The sequence below is a fragment of the Ranitomeya variabilis genome, chromosome 4 (assembly GCF_051348905.1).
Source record: "Ranitomeya variabilis isolate aRanVar5 chromosome 4, aRanVar5.hap1, whole genome shotgun sequence".
Lineage (NCBI taxonomy): Eukaryota > Metazoa > Chordata > Amphibia > Anura > Dendrobatidae > Ranitomeya > Ranitomeya variabilis.
In genome coordinates this window covers 185877632-185895100 of record NC_135235.1, presented here as the reverse complement: position 1 = coordinate 185895100, position 17469 = coordinate 185877632, and the positions used below count along the sequence as shown (strand labels likewise).

At 42.0% G+C, this 17469-nt stretch overlaps 1 protein-coding gene across 1 annotated transcript in view; it reads left to right on the top strand.

Moving 5' to 3' along the window:
• Positions 1 to 16966, top strand: part of FAM83E (family with sequence similarity 83 member E) — a 105640-nt gene extending 88674 nt beyond the window's left edge. The window contains exon 6 of the mRNA XM_077259476.1: positions 16158 to 16966. Coding sequence (XP_077115591.1) covers positions 16158 to 16385 — 228 coding nt within the window. The 3' untranslated portion in view covers positions 16386 to 16966. The remainder of the gene's footprint in view (positions 1 to 16157) is intronic.
• Positions 16967 to 17469: the final 503 nt, after the last annotated feature.

Sequence of the window (17469 nt, the reverse complement as noted above, 5' to 3'; positions counted from 1 at the left end):
ACGGGAGGATGCAAAAGAGAGGATAGATAGGAAGGCTGGGATTAGAGTAAGGTTGGGTTGACCCATATCGGGTTCTCGCACATTCCTCCAAGCACAAAAACAAAAGTAGAACCCTAAATTGAATCTGAAGCCAAATATCAATATGCTGCCATATCGCTTACAAGGATTGTCTATGAATAATAGCTGAAATTTACATGTTCTGTTACTATAACACTTGCAGAAGAAATGTACATTATATTTGGCCAAATGATTGATTCATTCAATGACAATATCCACACAAAAAATCACAAAATACGAAAAATTTTACAAATACCTCACTAAAATCTTTGGGGTAGTGTGACATACACATACCTGGAAACCAAACAACCTAAGACAGCTTCTCAAAAATACTGCAAGTATAGTACAAGTAACACTATCCTGTACTCCAATGTACATTTTGCATCCTGCTTAGTCAGGGCCAGTATAACCAAGGAGGACATGAAATGCAACTTGGAGTGTGCAGTGACCTTATGTATAGGTATTGTGTGACTAGGAACATCTGTCCTGAAGGCTGCAGGTTTGCACCCAGGTGGTAATATGTATTTTCCTGGGACAAGTAGAATTCTGTCTCTAATCTCACTAGGGGTCCTGCTTAAAGCCAAGAAGAAAGGTAACATTTGACACCTCCTAGCTCTTGAAAGAGAGATGTTAATTACGGCCTGATAGTATCTCTGTGAGAACATTTACACAAAGGATCTCAGGAGAAAATAAAATATTCATTGGGGGGGCGTGGCCGTGGTCCAATCAAAAAACAAGCAATTATGATATTAACCTGAGGGGCTGGTCTAGAAACCTGACCTCCAGGCCAAAGCTATAAATTAGACCTGTATACAGAGAGACGTGTTCACATGCGATGGCAGCCAACGTTGATGTGTTCCACCAACTCCATTCACCCCTTAGGGAGCGAAAAGCAAGCTACCAGTTAGATGAGTTCGGTAAGTTTTCTCCTGTTATTTTATACTGTTTTGCATAAGTCGTATGTCTTTTTATTATCATATTTTTATAACTTTTTCTTACTGTAAGCACTGAACCATTTTTGTATTAAAGTATAAAACTTTAACATGTTGAACCTTGAATATTCTAAAAGAATCCATAGCCTAAGGTGTGTGAGCCTTATGAGTGGTAGACATTATTAGTATTAATATTTCCGGTACTCATCGCCCTTGTATTCGGTGAGTGGTGGCAGCATGTATGAGCGGGTGTGTGGCCTGGGTCAGTATGTGATTTATGCTCCCATTACAGCATAGAACAGAGGTTGAATGCTGGACTGAGAGAGGGGAGATAGATTAAACCTTGCAGGCACAACCCAAGTCACGTGCTGAGAGCAGGCACGTGACAAATTAGTGACACCACGGAGTAAGGGATCAGTGACAATTGATGGCAGAACGGTGTTATAGAATTATTTTTATTAGAGCATTAGTGCATGGTTTAAGCAATTATTCTCTGTACTAAAGAACTGGTATCCTTGCGAGGAGTGTTCCAGTTCTACAAGGTTCAACTCAGTGCTTACTTAGACATACTTGCAAACAGTTTCCCCTCCCCGTTTTTCTTTTCTATCTTTTATTTGGCAAAGGCTGTTCATCGATATGGCAGCCCAGTACAAGAAGCAAAGCAAAGAGGCTCTGTCCGGCCTCTGTGAGCAAAGAGGAATAGAGACGGGTGACAGATCCAGGGAGCTGCTGATACGTGCCTTGATCGAGCAGGACACAGATGTACGACAATTTGTGTGTGATCGGGAGTCACAAACTGCGGATCAGGCTGCAAGGATTGCAGACTTCTATGTGGCTAACAGGATGCCTGAGGTGCAGAAGTTATCAGGATTCAGCTGGAGGGGACCCTTCTCCCTCTGCCGGCCGATCACCAGTGCTTTCCAAGCCCACCTTCTATGGGGCCCCAGGGAATAGACATTCTCTAGGCAATGCACGCCGGTGCTTCTCCTGCAACAAAGTGGGACATGTTAGTGCTGTCTGCCCTGAAAGGGAGAACTCCCAACTACAACCACAAAGCCGTCTGTGCCCCCACCATCTGTCCTCTTTGTGGCCGGCTCTGATGCGAGGGCTAATGAGAACTGTCAATCTGTCACTCTATGGCAATAAAGTCACCATTGGTCTCAGGGACACTGGGGCAGAGGTGACCCTGGTGCGTCCCGCCATGATAACCCCTGCCAATATCATACCAGGAAAGACTATGTCTATAACCAGGATTGGAGGGGTCGGCCCTGCCGTGCCCATGGCCCGTGTGTACCTGGACTGGGGAGCAGGGAAAGGATTGAGGGAGTATCAGAGGCTATTCCCACCAACGTGTTGCTAGGCACGGACCCAGGGAGGATGGTGTCCCACTATGTTCCTCCTTTGCAAGTAAATGATACAGAGAAGGTGGAAGAAAGTGACCCACCTGAGATCCCGTGCGAGGAGGGAAAATGTCCCAATGCACAAAACTGTAAATATGTGGCGGCTGTGACCCGGAGTCAGGCTGCGGATCAGACTCAGGCCCAGAGATTAGAGGATGAGTCTCAGACAGAACTGCCAGGAGAGGAGGCCCATACTGTGGTCCCAGAGCCTCCTTACATGGAAGGCCCCCCAAGGTCCCTGATAACAGACACTGAAGACTCAGCTTCAGACCAGGGCCTGGCAGTCACACTAGGCCAGGGCCTGCAGGCTGACAGTCAGAGCTTCCAGGATGCCCTGCGGACAGATGTCAGTCTGAAAGAGCTCAGATGTCTTGCAGACCAACCCCCTGCTGCTTCTGGCAAAGAGAGAATATACTGGGACCAGGGCAGACTGTATAAAGAGACACTCCCCACAGATACTACAGAATCCTGGGACTATGAAAGGTGGCTGATCATCCCTTATTCATTTAGGGAACAATTATTGAGAATTGCCCATGAAAATCCTTTGGCCGGACACCTTGGAATACAAAAGACTAAAGCTCGCCTGACGCATAACTTCTATTGGCCAAAGATGGGGACAGATATTGCCAATTACAGTCGATCATGTGTAGTTTCTCATAGAGTTGGAAAGTCCGGGATTATACAGAAAGCTCCATTGATACCACTGCCTGTGATCAATGAGCCTTTCCAGCGAGTGGCTGTGGATATCATAGGGCCACTTGCAATCCCTAGCAGCTCTGGCAAAAAGTACATCCTCACAGTGGTGGACTATGCTACACGATACCCAGAAGCTGTGGCACTGTCCTCCATCCGAGCAGACAAAGTGGCGGATGCTTTACTGACTGTGTTCTCTCGCGTGGGTTTCCCCAGGGAAATGTTAACCGATCAGGGAACCCAGTCCATGTCCGATCTGATGGAAAGCCTCTGTGAAAGAATACAAGTACAGCATTTTGTGGCCAGCGCCTATCATCCCCAAACCAACTGAGTTTGCAAGTGTTTTAACGGAACATTAAATCAAATGCTCAAAATGCTGGTGGAGACTGAAGGGAGAGACTGGGAGCAGTACCTCCCCCATTTGTTGTTTGCCTATAGAGAGGTACCCCAGGCGTCTACTGGATTCTCCCCCTTTGAACTGGTTTACGGGAGGAGGGTCAGGAGGCCACTTGATTTGATTAAGGACTGTTGGGAAGATGACCCCAGAACTACTGGAGTCTCAGTGGTCGAATATGTACTGTGGCTCAGAGGAAGAATGCAAAAACTGAGCAACCTGGCCCATGAGAACGTGACGCAGGCCCAAATCAACCATAAGGTCTGGTACGACCATAATGCCAGACTGAGGGCCTAGGAGGAGGGACAGAAGGTTTCGGTGTTGCAAAATAAATTGCAGGCCGCATAGGAGGGACCATACACTGTACATAAGTGGCTAAATGATGTTAATTATGTGGTGATACTAGATGAGCATGCAAAGCGTCAGAAAGTATTTCATGTGAATATGCTGAAGGCTCATCATGACAGGGAGACCTGTGTCTTACCTGTCTGTAGCCTGCCTGAAGAGGGGGAGGCTGATCTGTTACTAGATGTGGGGGCCGGGACTCAGTATATGGAGTCCCTGGAGTCAGCAGAGTTTAACCCTGAGCTATCCCACAGTCAGAGGTCTGAGCTGATGGGGGCACTCAGCGAGTTCACTGACGTTTTCACAGGGGAGCCTGGGAGGACGCACTTAGCAGCTCACCATGTGGACACTGGTACTAACCCCCAAGGTGATACAAAAATCCCAGAGTGCCTGGGCCTCGCCTGTGGTTCTTGTCCCAAAAAAGGACCGTACTACCCGGTTCTGTGTAGACTACAGGAAATTAAATCTACTGACTACATGTGAGGTCTACCCCATGCCAAGGATAGACGAGCTGTTAGAGCAGCTAGCTAAGGTATCGTATCTCACCATCATGGACCTAAGTAGGGGCTATTGGCAGGTACCCCTGCCCAGAGAAGTGGCTTATGCCACCATTGAAAAGGAATGTTTGGCAATTGTGTGGACTCTGCAACCATACCTCTGTGGGTGTAACTTCACCGTGATCACAGATCATAACCCATTGAGTTGGCTCAACAGAGTAGTTGGGGACAATGGGAAATTGCTTAGATGGAGTCTGATATTACAGCAATATGATTTCACAATTCAGCATGGCAATGCTGATGGCCTATCTCGCAAGGTGGGGTGGAACCAGATACGTGCTCGGGAGCTGACCTGTAAGTCAACCCCCATGCACGTTCATAAGGAGGGAGGTGTGGTGAAATATGTGCATATATATATATATATATATATATATATATATGTGTGCAGTGACCTTATGTATAGGTATTGTGTGACTAGGAACATCTGTCCTGAAGGCTGCAGGTTCGCACTCAGGTGTTAATATGTATTTTCTTGGGACGAGTAGAATTCTGTCTCCAATCTCACCAGGGGGTCCTGCTGGAAGCAAAGAAGAAAGGTAACATTTGACACCTCCTAGCTCTTGGAAGAGAGATGTTAATTATGGCCTGATAGTATCTCTGTGAGAACCTTTACACAAAGGATCTCAAGAGAAAATAATATATTCATTGGGGGGCGCAGCCGTGGTCCAATCAAAAAACAAGCAATTATGATATTAACCTGAGCGGCTGGTCTAGAAACCTGACCTCCAGACCAAAGCTATAAATTAGGGCTGTATACAGAGAATTGGGTTCACATGTGAGGGCAGCCGACACTGATGTGTTCCGCCAACTCCATTCACCCTCCCTCAGGGAGCAGAAAGCAAACTACCAGTTAGATGATTTCTGTAAGTTTTCTCTTGTTATTTTATACTGTTTTGCATAAGTTGTTTGTCTTTTTATTATCATATTTTTATAACTTTTTCTTACTGTAAGCACTGAACCTTTTTTGTATTAAAGTATAAAACTTTAACATGTTGAACCTTGAATGTTCTAAAAGAATCCGTAGCCTAAGTTGTGTGAGCCTTATGAGTGGTAGACATTATTAGCATTAATATTTCCGAGACTCATCGCCCATGTGTTCGGTGAATGGTGGCAGTGTGTATGAGAGGGTGTGTGGCTTGGGTCAGTGTGTGATTTATGCTCCCATTACAGCATAGGACAGAGGTTGAATGCTGGACTGAGAGAGGGGAGATAGATTAACCCTTACAGGCAAAACTTAAGTCACGTGCTGAGAGCGGGCACGTGACAAATTAGTGACACCACGGAGAAGTGATCCGTGACAACACCCTTGACGTTGTTCCAGAAAATGAAGTATTTCTCCCAGAAAATGATTTAATTATATGTGTTTATTTCCTTAATGTGTATTGGAACAACACAAAAAAAAACAGAGAAAAATAGGTAAATTGGAGGCAAATTCATGCACTACTCCGAAAATGGGCCACTCAAAATTATTGGTACCCACAACTTAATGTTTGATTACACACCCTTTGGAATAAATAACTGCAATCACTTCCTATAACCATCAACAAGCTTCTTACACCTCTCAGCTGGAATTTTGGAGCACTCTTCTTTTGCAAACGGCTCCAGGTCGCTCATATTTGAAGGCACCATCTCCCAACAGCAATTTTAAGATCTCTCTACAGGTGTTCATTGAGATTTATATAAGAATCCTGGTTTTAATTCATTTTCACAATTGAAATAGTAAAGAGGACTAGTAACCCCACTCATCCTCGTGGTATATTTGAACTTTGTGGAGAAAAATATTTCAGCTCACCCATTAGAAGTCAAATCGCTGTGGTTGCAGACAAATCCGAGCTCGGAGAAAAACGTTGCTGCCAAGACATTGAAAACTTGAATGAAAAAAGTGGAAAATCCGGCTCCAGGACGTAAAATAGCACAAAATTCTTTATTTAAACATTTTAAAAACTGGATAAGTGCTTAAAAATGACCGGCATAAAACTGAGGAACAGCCATAAATCACTAAACGCGTTTCGAACAACTTCTGTGTTCGTAGTCTTCAGTATAGAGGTGGAGAATCCACGCCTCCTATAAACCATTCTCAACAGGTGGATAACATTAGCAATGAACATGTGAAAATCACAAATAAAGAAAAAAACAGCTAATCATACAAACAGATGATCAAAAAATAAAAATAATACAAAACAATACAAATATTAATGGAAATAAGGTTGGGCTCACATTACGTTATGGGCGTCCGTTAGACAGACTACGTTACACCGCGGCATAAACGCGGTGTAACGTAGTCCGTTACGGCCGCCATTACTTCCTATGTCGGACACATCGCTAGCGCACGCCCACAATGGGCGTGCGCTAGGGATGTGCCGTCATTGAGTGACGGACCCTGAGAAGCGGGCAGCAGCATTTCTGGATCCGTCACTGCTAGCGCAGATAGAGCTAGCAGATGCTCTTTCTGCGCTAGCGTGCTGCCATACCGGCACTTGCGTTTACAGCAGCCCGTTACCGTATGTGTTGAACGGGCTGTTGTAAACGCAATGTGAACCCACCCTAACCCTGCAAGAAAAAAGAGCGGAACAAAAGTAAATAATACAAAAAAAAATTATTAATAATGTAGCATAATTTCTTTTTTGAGATTTAGTCCTAAGGGTGCCCTGGTGTTTAGAATCCAGAAGGCTTCCCTATCACGCAATCTTTTTTCTCTATCACCACCTCGTATATCTTTATATGTTTGTTCTAATGCAAAAACTCTCAAAGATGTGGTTTGTCTGTTGTGGATTTTTATAAAATGATTAGACGCATTAGACACATGACGGATTGCTGGTTGTACAATATCGTAAAGGTGTTCACGAAACCTGTCTTTGAGCTTTCTTATTGTGGAGCCTATATAGAGTAATTCACAATCTACACATTCTATAATGTAGACTGCATAGTCTGAGTTGCAGTTTAAAAAATATTTTATAGGGAAGTTTTTTGGAACAAGAAAAAATTGCAGTCTCTTTTGTGCAAGAGCAGGTTCTGCAAGGATATGATGCACATTTGAAAAAACCCTTTGCGGATAACCAATTTGAAGAATTTTTAGATGCATTAGAATTAATGAAACTTGGAGAAAGAGAACTACCCAATGTGGGCACTCTTCTCGAGACTATTTTAACACCATTTTCAAGGATTGAGTCCATAATCCAGTCATCTTTCAAAAGATTCAAATTACGGAGAGCAATCTCCGAAATGGACCTAAAATATGTGCTATAGGTAGGCACTAGAACGGGATGTTCAGAATGTGTGTTCTTAATAGTCTGCCGTACATTGTTAGTTGTGTTACCGCAGCTAGATGAAATATCTGATGTGCAGCCTATAAGTTCTAATCTTTGCTTATTATCAGCTATGTTAAAGGCTCTGTCGATAGTCCACTTTGGATATCTCCTATGAGTGAGACGTTTACGAATGATAGATTTTTCACGATCAAAACCTGCTCTTGCACAAAAAAGACTGCAATTTTTTCTTGTTCCAAATCTAATCTAATTTTATAAAAATCCACAACAGACAAACCACATCTTTGAGAGTTTTTGCTATAGAACAAACATATAATGATATACGAGGTGGTGATAGAGAATAAAGATTGCGTGATAGGGAAGCCTTCTGGATTCTCTGTCTAAACACCAGGGCACCTTTTGGCCTAAATCTCAGAAAGGAAATTATTATTACATTATTAATACATTATTAATAATTTTTTTATTATTTACTTTTGTTCCACTCTTTTTTCTTGCAGGGTTATTTCCACTAATATTTGTATTGTTTTGTATTATTTTTACTTTTTGGTCATCTGGTTGTATGATTAGCTGTTTTTTTCTTTATTTGTGATTTTCACATGTTCATTGCTAATGTTATCCACCTGTTGAGAATGGTTTATAGGAGGCATGGATTCCCCACCTCTATACTGAAGACTAAGAACACAGAAGTTGTTCGAAACGTGTTCAGTGATTTATGGCTGTTCCTCAGTTTTATGCCGGTCATTTTTACGCACTTATCCAGTTTTTAAAATGTTTAAATAAAGAATTTTGTGCTATTTTACGTCCTGGAGCCGGATTTTCCATTTTTTCATTCATATTTGAACTTTGACATGACATGTCATGTGTTTGGTTTGGCGGCTTTTTTTCAAGATGAGACAGCATAAGGCCTCTTTCACACATACTGATATTTCCGGTACCGGAAAAACCTGTCCCGGAGATGTCTGTGTTCCCGTGTCCATGTGTGTATTACTTGCAGCACACGTGCGGCATCCGTGTTTCACCCATGTGCCACGTCAGTACCACAAAGACAGGCGCCGGGGAAGAAGCGCTACAGTAAGCGCTGTTCCCCGGCGGCTGGTGCTGAAGACGGCTGTCATCATTCTCCTCTGCTCTGCCAGCGATCGGCGCAAGCAGTGGAGACCCCTCTATTCTTGATAACCAACCTTGCTGAAGCTGACAGCTGAGGGTTACAGCCCCCAGCTGTGAGTTTTGCAAGGCTGGTTATAGAAAATAGGGGGAACCCACTCTGGGTTTTTCATTCATTTATTGAGTTATAGCGCAGGTGGTGGGTGAGGAATACCCTGATCATCCGCTCCTGTTGTCACTGTTATTAGCGGCAGCAGGTGTTGGATGAAAGGGCGTAAGAGTCCCAAAAGCCCCCACCTGCTGTCATTGTTCTGACTTTAATATAACTCTCATCATTCTCTTTTGCTCACACCGATCGCCGGCAGAGCAGGGGAGAATGATGAGAGCCGTCTTCAGCTCCTGCCACCGGGGAGCAGCGCTTACTGTAGCGTGTCACACGGATGACATCAATTTGTGTTCTCCGTGTGCAGGACATTCTGATGCCTGTGCTGACGGTAAAAAACAGACATGTCTAAGTGTGGAGCACACGTACACACGGTCCGTGGAATCACACTGTTATGTGCCTAGACCCATTCATTTCAATGGGTCTACGTGTCTCAGTGTCTCCGGTACGTGTGATAACTATCACCACACGTACCGGAGACACGGATGCGTGAAAGAGGCCTAAAGGACAGCTTTACCATACAGTCTCACCAGGTTGTAAACATTCTAAAAAATAGAGTAATACATCCTAATTGAATTTATTACAAATATTTTTATTATAATACAACAATTACAAAAAATGCCCAATACATATTACTGGCAAATTTGCCCAGTGACAGAATTTGAAAAAAGGGAAAAACAGGTGCAGCAAAAGTGCAACACCACCAAGCAAGAGTAAGAGGAAAAAATATATATTTTTCTGTGTCCATACAAGTCAGACTAAAGTGAAAGTGCGATGATGGATCAAATACATATATAAATAAAGTGACAGTGCAATAATGGATCAAAAACATCCACTGTGGTCATGTCAGCATTAATGTAGTATAACCTCCAGTGAGTTTTTTTAAATATAAACAATAGCTGAACATCAGACCACAGTCAATAATTACAACAAGTAAATCCTCTTACCCATGACCATAGAGGGTGCCACACGCTCCGCCCCAACGCGCGTTTCGCGTGGGCTTCTTCTGGGGGCCTACTGTTTTGTTCTGATGAACAGGTCCTGTGTGAAGTTGAAACACATTGACTTTAAACTTGCTTCAATAAAAGCATTTTATTTCACCGACAATTCGCCATCAGCAGCGCTTGAGTGTTACCTCCATTTTCCTCTTTATATACAGTACATGGTCATTTTCCCTGACCGGTATCTGTGCAGCAGCTGTTACATACCTGTTATATGTTGCCATGCAGCAACCTAACAAGGGGAGTGTATCTCCCCATTTTATGTCACCCCATTGTCACCGGATAAGACCCTATTGCGCCTTTTTCTTTCCCAGTCAGTTTTTCTATTATTATTAGATTGAAAACCCATTTGTAACCCAAAAAGATTTTAAGAAAAAAAAAAAAATCCATGAAATATTAACCCTTTGAAGTGGGCATTCAAGCATCAGAAGGCCTTGGTTGTGAAAGATTTAGTAATAGACTAGGCTGTACTGTATAGGCTAAAAAAATACTGGAGTACTTCTTTAAAATGACTACATGTTATGGCTTGTTCGGATGAGCATATTATACGGACATGTGCTGTCTAAGTACACATTGGAAAGCACACTGACCAATGTAATTCAATAGCGCTGATCAGATGACAGTTTTTTAACAATGACGGAGTGTTCATGTGAAAAAATGCAGAAGGAACTAGACTCCAGAAAAAAAATGAGATCCCATATGGATTATCTGAGTAGCATCAGATTTTTACAGATACATTATAATAAGGATGAAAATTGTTTGCGTTCCTGGATGAAATTTGGTTGGCAGGAAGAAGCATTGGCATTTTACTTATGCATGTATGTCTGCAGTGTGTGTGCTGTATAGGCATGCATGTCTATTCAATGTATTCGGACTGGCCTACAGGAGAACCGGAGAATTCTCCGGTAGGCCCCTGTGAAGCTTGATTCACAATTTGCAGAAAAAGGTATCATTCATTCATTAAACAAGCTAGCCAAATTAATATCATGTCGAAGAAAAATACATTTGTGTACTAGAATCAGGTTATATTTGTATGTAGCTGAACAGCAGGCCTAAAAATCAATGTTACTGGTGGGCCTTTGCCACCCAGTCCGACGCTGAAAGTATTTATATATGTGCTGTGATATCTGGGTTTAGATGATTGCAGATAGATCTGCTGTATAAATATGAACATATTACATGAAGTAATATGAAGTTGCCACTACAATTCTGGCTGCAGAACACCCAGAAGGTTGTGTACAGTCATAACACAATAATATTACATGGCGGTATTAAAAAAAAACTGTTTGTTTCTGTACTGGCCCAGAGTCGCTCAAAGATAAAGGAATTGTCAAGGCTGAACACAATGTTGCCTGGAATCTTAGATTCTTTGAATACATTAACCTCTCCCATACTCCAGCGTAGGACGCTCCTTTGGTCTGCAGCGGTATGAGAAGTAATTACGGAACCATTCACCTGTAATTGAGCAGCTACAGCCCGTGATTGGCTGCAGCGGTCAGGTGCCTGGAGCATCAGCGGATGTTTCTAAGTACAGGAAACAGTGGTTCCTGTGACCAATGAAGACCACAGAGCGGCCTGTGATATTACCGCAGGGGAGTATGGGGGAGTGTTTGTTATTTTCAGGGAGTCAAAGCCCAGAGGTAACATTGAATTTAGCCCTTTCATGGCTTTCATTTATAAGGGGATCATCCCCGGTAATCTAGAGCATATTTAGGGAACTGTACATGATGATGCTACAAGGGTTCATATATCTTATAAAGACCAGGTCTTGAGGGGACAGAGCTGTTTTTGTGGCTTAGGCGGGGAGTTTTACAATATTAAGGTGGTATTTTTAATATTATTGCTGATAAAGTCCTGTATAATTCTGAAGAATCGCTGATCTAAAGCTCTGATCTCTTTCCTGTAAGATGCTAGTACGTATAAATTTGTAGAAAAGTAACTTTCATGTCATAGATTACACTTGGTTGGATATACTGGTATTATTAATGGGGTGCTGTGCTGCCATTGAGGGCACATAGGCTGTCGGTGACAGGCTGCAGCAGTCAAATGTAGTCATCACGTCACCACTGCAGCCTGTTCACAGGGACCAGAGGCAACAGCAGAGAATAGGTGGGCGAGAAAGGCTTAGATTCTTATTTCCAGCTCTGTGAGTTTTATCGGTTAAAATGTATATACCGTTATAATTCTCCTATTATTGTCCTTTTGTCCTGGTGCTCCTGGATCCATAAGCCATCTCTGCCATATCTCAGTGTTACAGATAACAGCATGAAGGGAAAGAGGCTGAATATTACAGTGTGCAGAAGCATCTAAGTCTTTATGGAGGGCAGATTATACAGGATCTGCTATGCCAGACTGTAGATAGGAAGGAAAGCACTGTCAGTTTCAACATCATGTCACAGACTATGCTTGAGAGTTATTCTAGTAGTGAAGGGAGATGCTGTGGATGTTGGAAAGTGAACAATTATGTTATTTTTATCCCTCTTTAGTTTAACTATGAAAAACTATACAAGAGCTATAGGTGTAAAATGAGCTGCAGCAGAGTATTGTACTGGTGCATTTTGTATCAGAACCCGCGTGTGCCAATAAATAGTGAACTGGCGCCCTCTGTCGGCCATGTGCATTATCACACAGCAGATCGTTTCAGAACCAGATAGTTTGGAAGGTACTAAATACCACAAAGCACTTTCAAAATGTAATTAACCATAAAACAAATTCCACATATATATTTTTGCCAAAATATTTAATGACCAGTTATTTTAAAAGGCAAAAATTACTGTAAAAAAGCGATAAAATGTGTAATGAACATCGTATATGCGAACAAACATACTAAGTCCTCTTGTCGGTACAGGATCTTTCTGTACATAGTATATAGTTTTTTTTTAATTAGTTTTATTGACATCTGGTACAAAATACAGTATATGTAGCACTAATGACAGTATAAGGGGGAAATAACACTAATTGCAAATATATAAATGTTGAATAGCAGTTGAGGGCAATAAAATGTTGATCAATCATACATCGCACAGATTTCAACATTAGAACAAAAAGGTTGCGAAGAATTGAAAGTCACCCATTGAGGATCCACAAATAAAATAAAAAAAGTAGCCATAATTATGTGGGGGTACGTTCAGTGCTCTGATTGGGGAAAAGTACAGTAAGGGATATTGCACTGAAAGTGGATGGCCCCCAGGGATGAATAACCGGGTGCCATGTGTAACTATGTTGTCACTGCTGTATATATCTGGTTCATTGTAGTAATAGTGTGATGCTGCTGCTGATGCAAATGATCCATTATGGATGTCATTATAATTAGTGTTGTCAACTTGACTTTTTCTTTTTTCTGGGCCGCTTATCAAACAATCTTGGACATACAATAATTTTTACGAGCACATTGGAAAATCATAATAAATAATTGTGATTCTAAGTGGTACATATCTTGTCACGCTCTGATGGTCTTCAGTAAGGAAGAGGGGCCTCAAACTGTCCCTGGAACTGGGACCCTAACTATCCCTGTCCCGAGAGTACTCTTGAAGGTAGAGAGGCCTGGGTCTGAGACCTTACTACGTTCCTGGGAGCATGGGACAGAAATATAAAGTAAACAAAACATAAAGACAAAACAGGGATAACAGAAAACCTCTATCATACAAAAGAACTCACCAACAATAGGGAGGAGGATAGGGACAGGGAGGAATAAACTGCTTTATGTGAATTGGAACCAGGAGAAAAACACACACATACTAAAGCAAACTACAGATCACTACTACTACAACTCCATTCCAACCACTTAGCTTTAGCACTGAGCACAGGAAGATGAATCTTTCACCGGCAGGGACTAACCACCCAGAGCCAGTTTATATAGAGGAAGTAAATGATAATCAGTTGCAGCTGAAAACAGCAAAGCTGTATGGTCTCAGCCATCATGGAAAGATTTCTTAACCCTCAGCACTGACGGGAAGGAAATTCATTTAAAATAGGACATAATTCACACCATCTCTAAAGAAGACTATCTAACTCCAAGTCTGCCAGGGGGACATGACACTAGCGTGACATATCTACAGCCCATTATTCTGATATGAAGATATACAGATGCATTCACTGTGAACTATAAATTGCTGAAAATTACTGTCAAAAGTTTCTTCAGCTTTAAAAGAAAAGCATGAACGTCTTACATTTTTTTTACGGACAGGGCAAAAAAGTGCCCCATTTTTATGGACTGTTCTGGAATTTCTGGATGGTTGACAACCCTGATTATAATGCCAATACTTATGCTAATTATTTAACACGGCTATTGCTTATAATAAGATGTAAGGCTAGTATGATACTGTTACTGATGTTAATTATCTATCTACTATCCATTGGTAGATAGATGTATCCATTATCTCTCGTGGATCCACTGCGGATAATTATCTATTACTAATGCAATTATCTATTACTAATGCCATATTCACCCACTCCTGGTTTTGACCTATAAATACTGATGTAAAATACCAACCAAATACTGAAGGTATGAACGTGGCCTAATCATAGTGCTTACAATCTAAACCCTTATTCACACATCTGCTTTGTATGTCCGTATGCTGTCGATTTTTTGTTAAGTACCGCAAATATGGACATATACACAAAAATTGTATTCAATGGTGGCACACGCATCAGGTTTTTCACATGAACCGTGTGTCCATGTGAAGAACCCGAAGACATGTCAGTTTTTTTTGTGCAGGATTGACAAAATGTGTTTTGCAAGTTGTGCACTCTGATGACACATGGATAACATTGGAACAAATGGTACACTGGTTGCACTGTCCCTTAGCGCCGGCCGGCTGCTGAAGGCCACTAACTCTTAGGCTTGATGTCACCTGACAATACAAAAGTGACATCAACCGCCAACCATATTGCTCCACATGCCACCATCGCAGGGCAAGTGGGAAAAGCTAGGATAAGTGCCAGATTTGGCTTATCTTATGGATGCACCATTTCTGGAGTGGCTGAGGGCTGATGTTGGTAGCCTGGAAGGGGCAATATCTCTGACCCCTTTCCAGGCTATTAATATCAACTCAGAGCTGTCTGTTTAGCCTTTGCTGGTTTGAATTTATAGGGGGGCTTTACATTATTTTTTCTGGGGTTCCCCTTAAATTCACCAGGAAAGACTAGGCAAACAGCTGTCAACTGTTATTAATAGCCTGGGAACCTTTTGGGATATTGTTCCTTGACCCAGGTTTTTAACATCAATCCCCAGATAGTGATGAAAGCTGCCTTCAGCATCTGTCAAGAACTGGGATCAGCATGAACTGTACCAATTCTTCCCAGGTGCCAGTATCTGTCACGCGGACGGCACACGGATCTAAAACATGGGCATATGGACAGCAAACATGGATAGCACACTGACTGCACACAGATGTCTCATATGTATACACGGACACAGACCACTGATCTCACCAGTACTGGTTTTCCTATACAGGAATCACCAGGATGTATGAAGGAGGCCTCATATGGTATCCTACACTTCCAAAAAAATTATCTCACTGATGTCCTGTAACAATGGTGGCAGCCACGACTCTAATGATGCAAGAGAAAGTGATGCGACATGGCCATATATGATTGGTTCCTCGAGAGGGACTGAATGATTGTCTGGATCCATTGGGCGTCATGTTGGCCGTTACTCATAAATGCTCAGCTTTCATGCATATGGCTCATGTTGTGGCTAGAAGATGTTTAAATTCTCATGGGATTCTCCCTCCCTTACTCTCACATATGCAATTACAAGCTTTCTGATATTGAGATTTCCAAAAATTTATTCATAACAAATCACATTTTTGGGGAAAATTCATTGAAATCTGTAAATTCAAATGTTAAAAAATCTGCTCACCTCTTTAAAAAAATCTGTTGGAATGGATTGAAAAGCTTAGCACAGCGTATTGAAAAAAATAGATTAGATGATTACATATTTCCTTTAATCCATTTTCCAGTCATTCAAAAATTTTGAGGTGAGTTGGTAGCAATATACAATGGATATTCACACTGCCAAAACTAAGTGGAAAATGTAGTCTATTTTGTGTTAATTTTTGTTTAGTTTTCCTATTGAATGATCACTACTATATAAACTTTTCTGTGACCATCTGATAATCCAACACCTGTCAGATTGATCAGATTGATGCCAGATTCTAGAAATGTTACTGAAAAATACAGTATATATGTATCATAAAACCTAGTGAGTAAGCCTTAACATATCTTTTATTTCTTTCCACCAGAGCAAATCACGATGGAATATCAAGGATACCCCAGCAATGCTACTAATGCGACAAAGAGCTTTTCCTGAAGACAGCAGACCTCGAGAGTCCACCATTAAGCCATTTCAGTCACCAAATAATATACCGTTAAGACTGCAAGGACAATTAGTGCATGGTGTATCTAATACGTCTCTGCCTAGACCATGGACTACTTCCACAAGACAACTTGGACGACTACCCTACTATTGATCATCAGTTGTACTTCATGGAGATATTTGTTCTCTTTCAGTTCTACTGATAGTAAGGAAGATGCAGCCTTATTTTGTCCTCAGATCCTAGAATGAACCTTGTGTCATTTCTGTCTCTGCTGCATTTACTATCTTAGTAAGCTGAGAAGTAAGAGGTCAGACATGACACTTGAAGCACGGAAAGGTAATTTAGTGGAGGTACTTCTTCTGCTCATGTTATAATCTGTCATTGATTTTCAGGATGGTTTGGGGTTACTCTGTGCAATGAAGTACAAAGAGCAGGAGATATGCTCCGCAAAGTGGGAGAGGGGCACTGTAGGCAATATCAGCATGTGGAGCCTCCAAATTCTTCTCTGATGGGTGACGTTGAATTCAAACTCTCAATCACTTTGTTCTTATGGAAGATGAGATACCTCCCAATGTGTCTTACAGAAGCTTTCTCCCCTGTCCCCAATGAAAACACATGTTTTACCAATCCAAGCATAAGTGCATTGTGGTGGTGGTAGTGGGAGTTCATGGGAACTTTCCAATTCTTTCATGACAGATGAATCCAAAATAAAGAGTAAGGCACGTTCCAATCACAAAAAAATGAAAAAGTATCAATTCAACTCACCAGGCATGTGTTAGAGATAAGTATCTCAGGGGACTTCCAGGGCAAACATGATCTGGCTTTCAGGTCAAATAGCTCTCAATGGTTCAGAAGTAGATGTTCTCCAGCACCAAAGGAAGGTAGTTAAAACTTATCCTTTAATGATATAGGATTAAAAAAATGGGAGAATGTGGTCATATTAAAAAAAAGCATAATGGTCACACATTACTACATTTCGTATGTGCACAATGTGGATAATGAGAAGAGTAGTCCCAACAAGAGCTCTACCGCTGTTCTCCTATGTATAGCTTGCAGTCCGTATGCCTTACTCATAAGCACTCACCTTCCCTGGTAGTGCAGGCCGGGATGAGATCCGGGATCAGGTGCCTGTTGGAGGGGGTGGTCAGCAGGAAGATGGGTGCTATAGAACCCCCCCTGGTGGCTGCGGTTTGTGGGACGTTCTGTGTGGACTTCGTTTGACGGATCTTTGCACTGA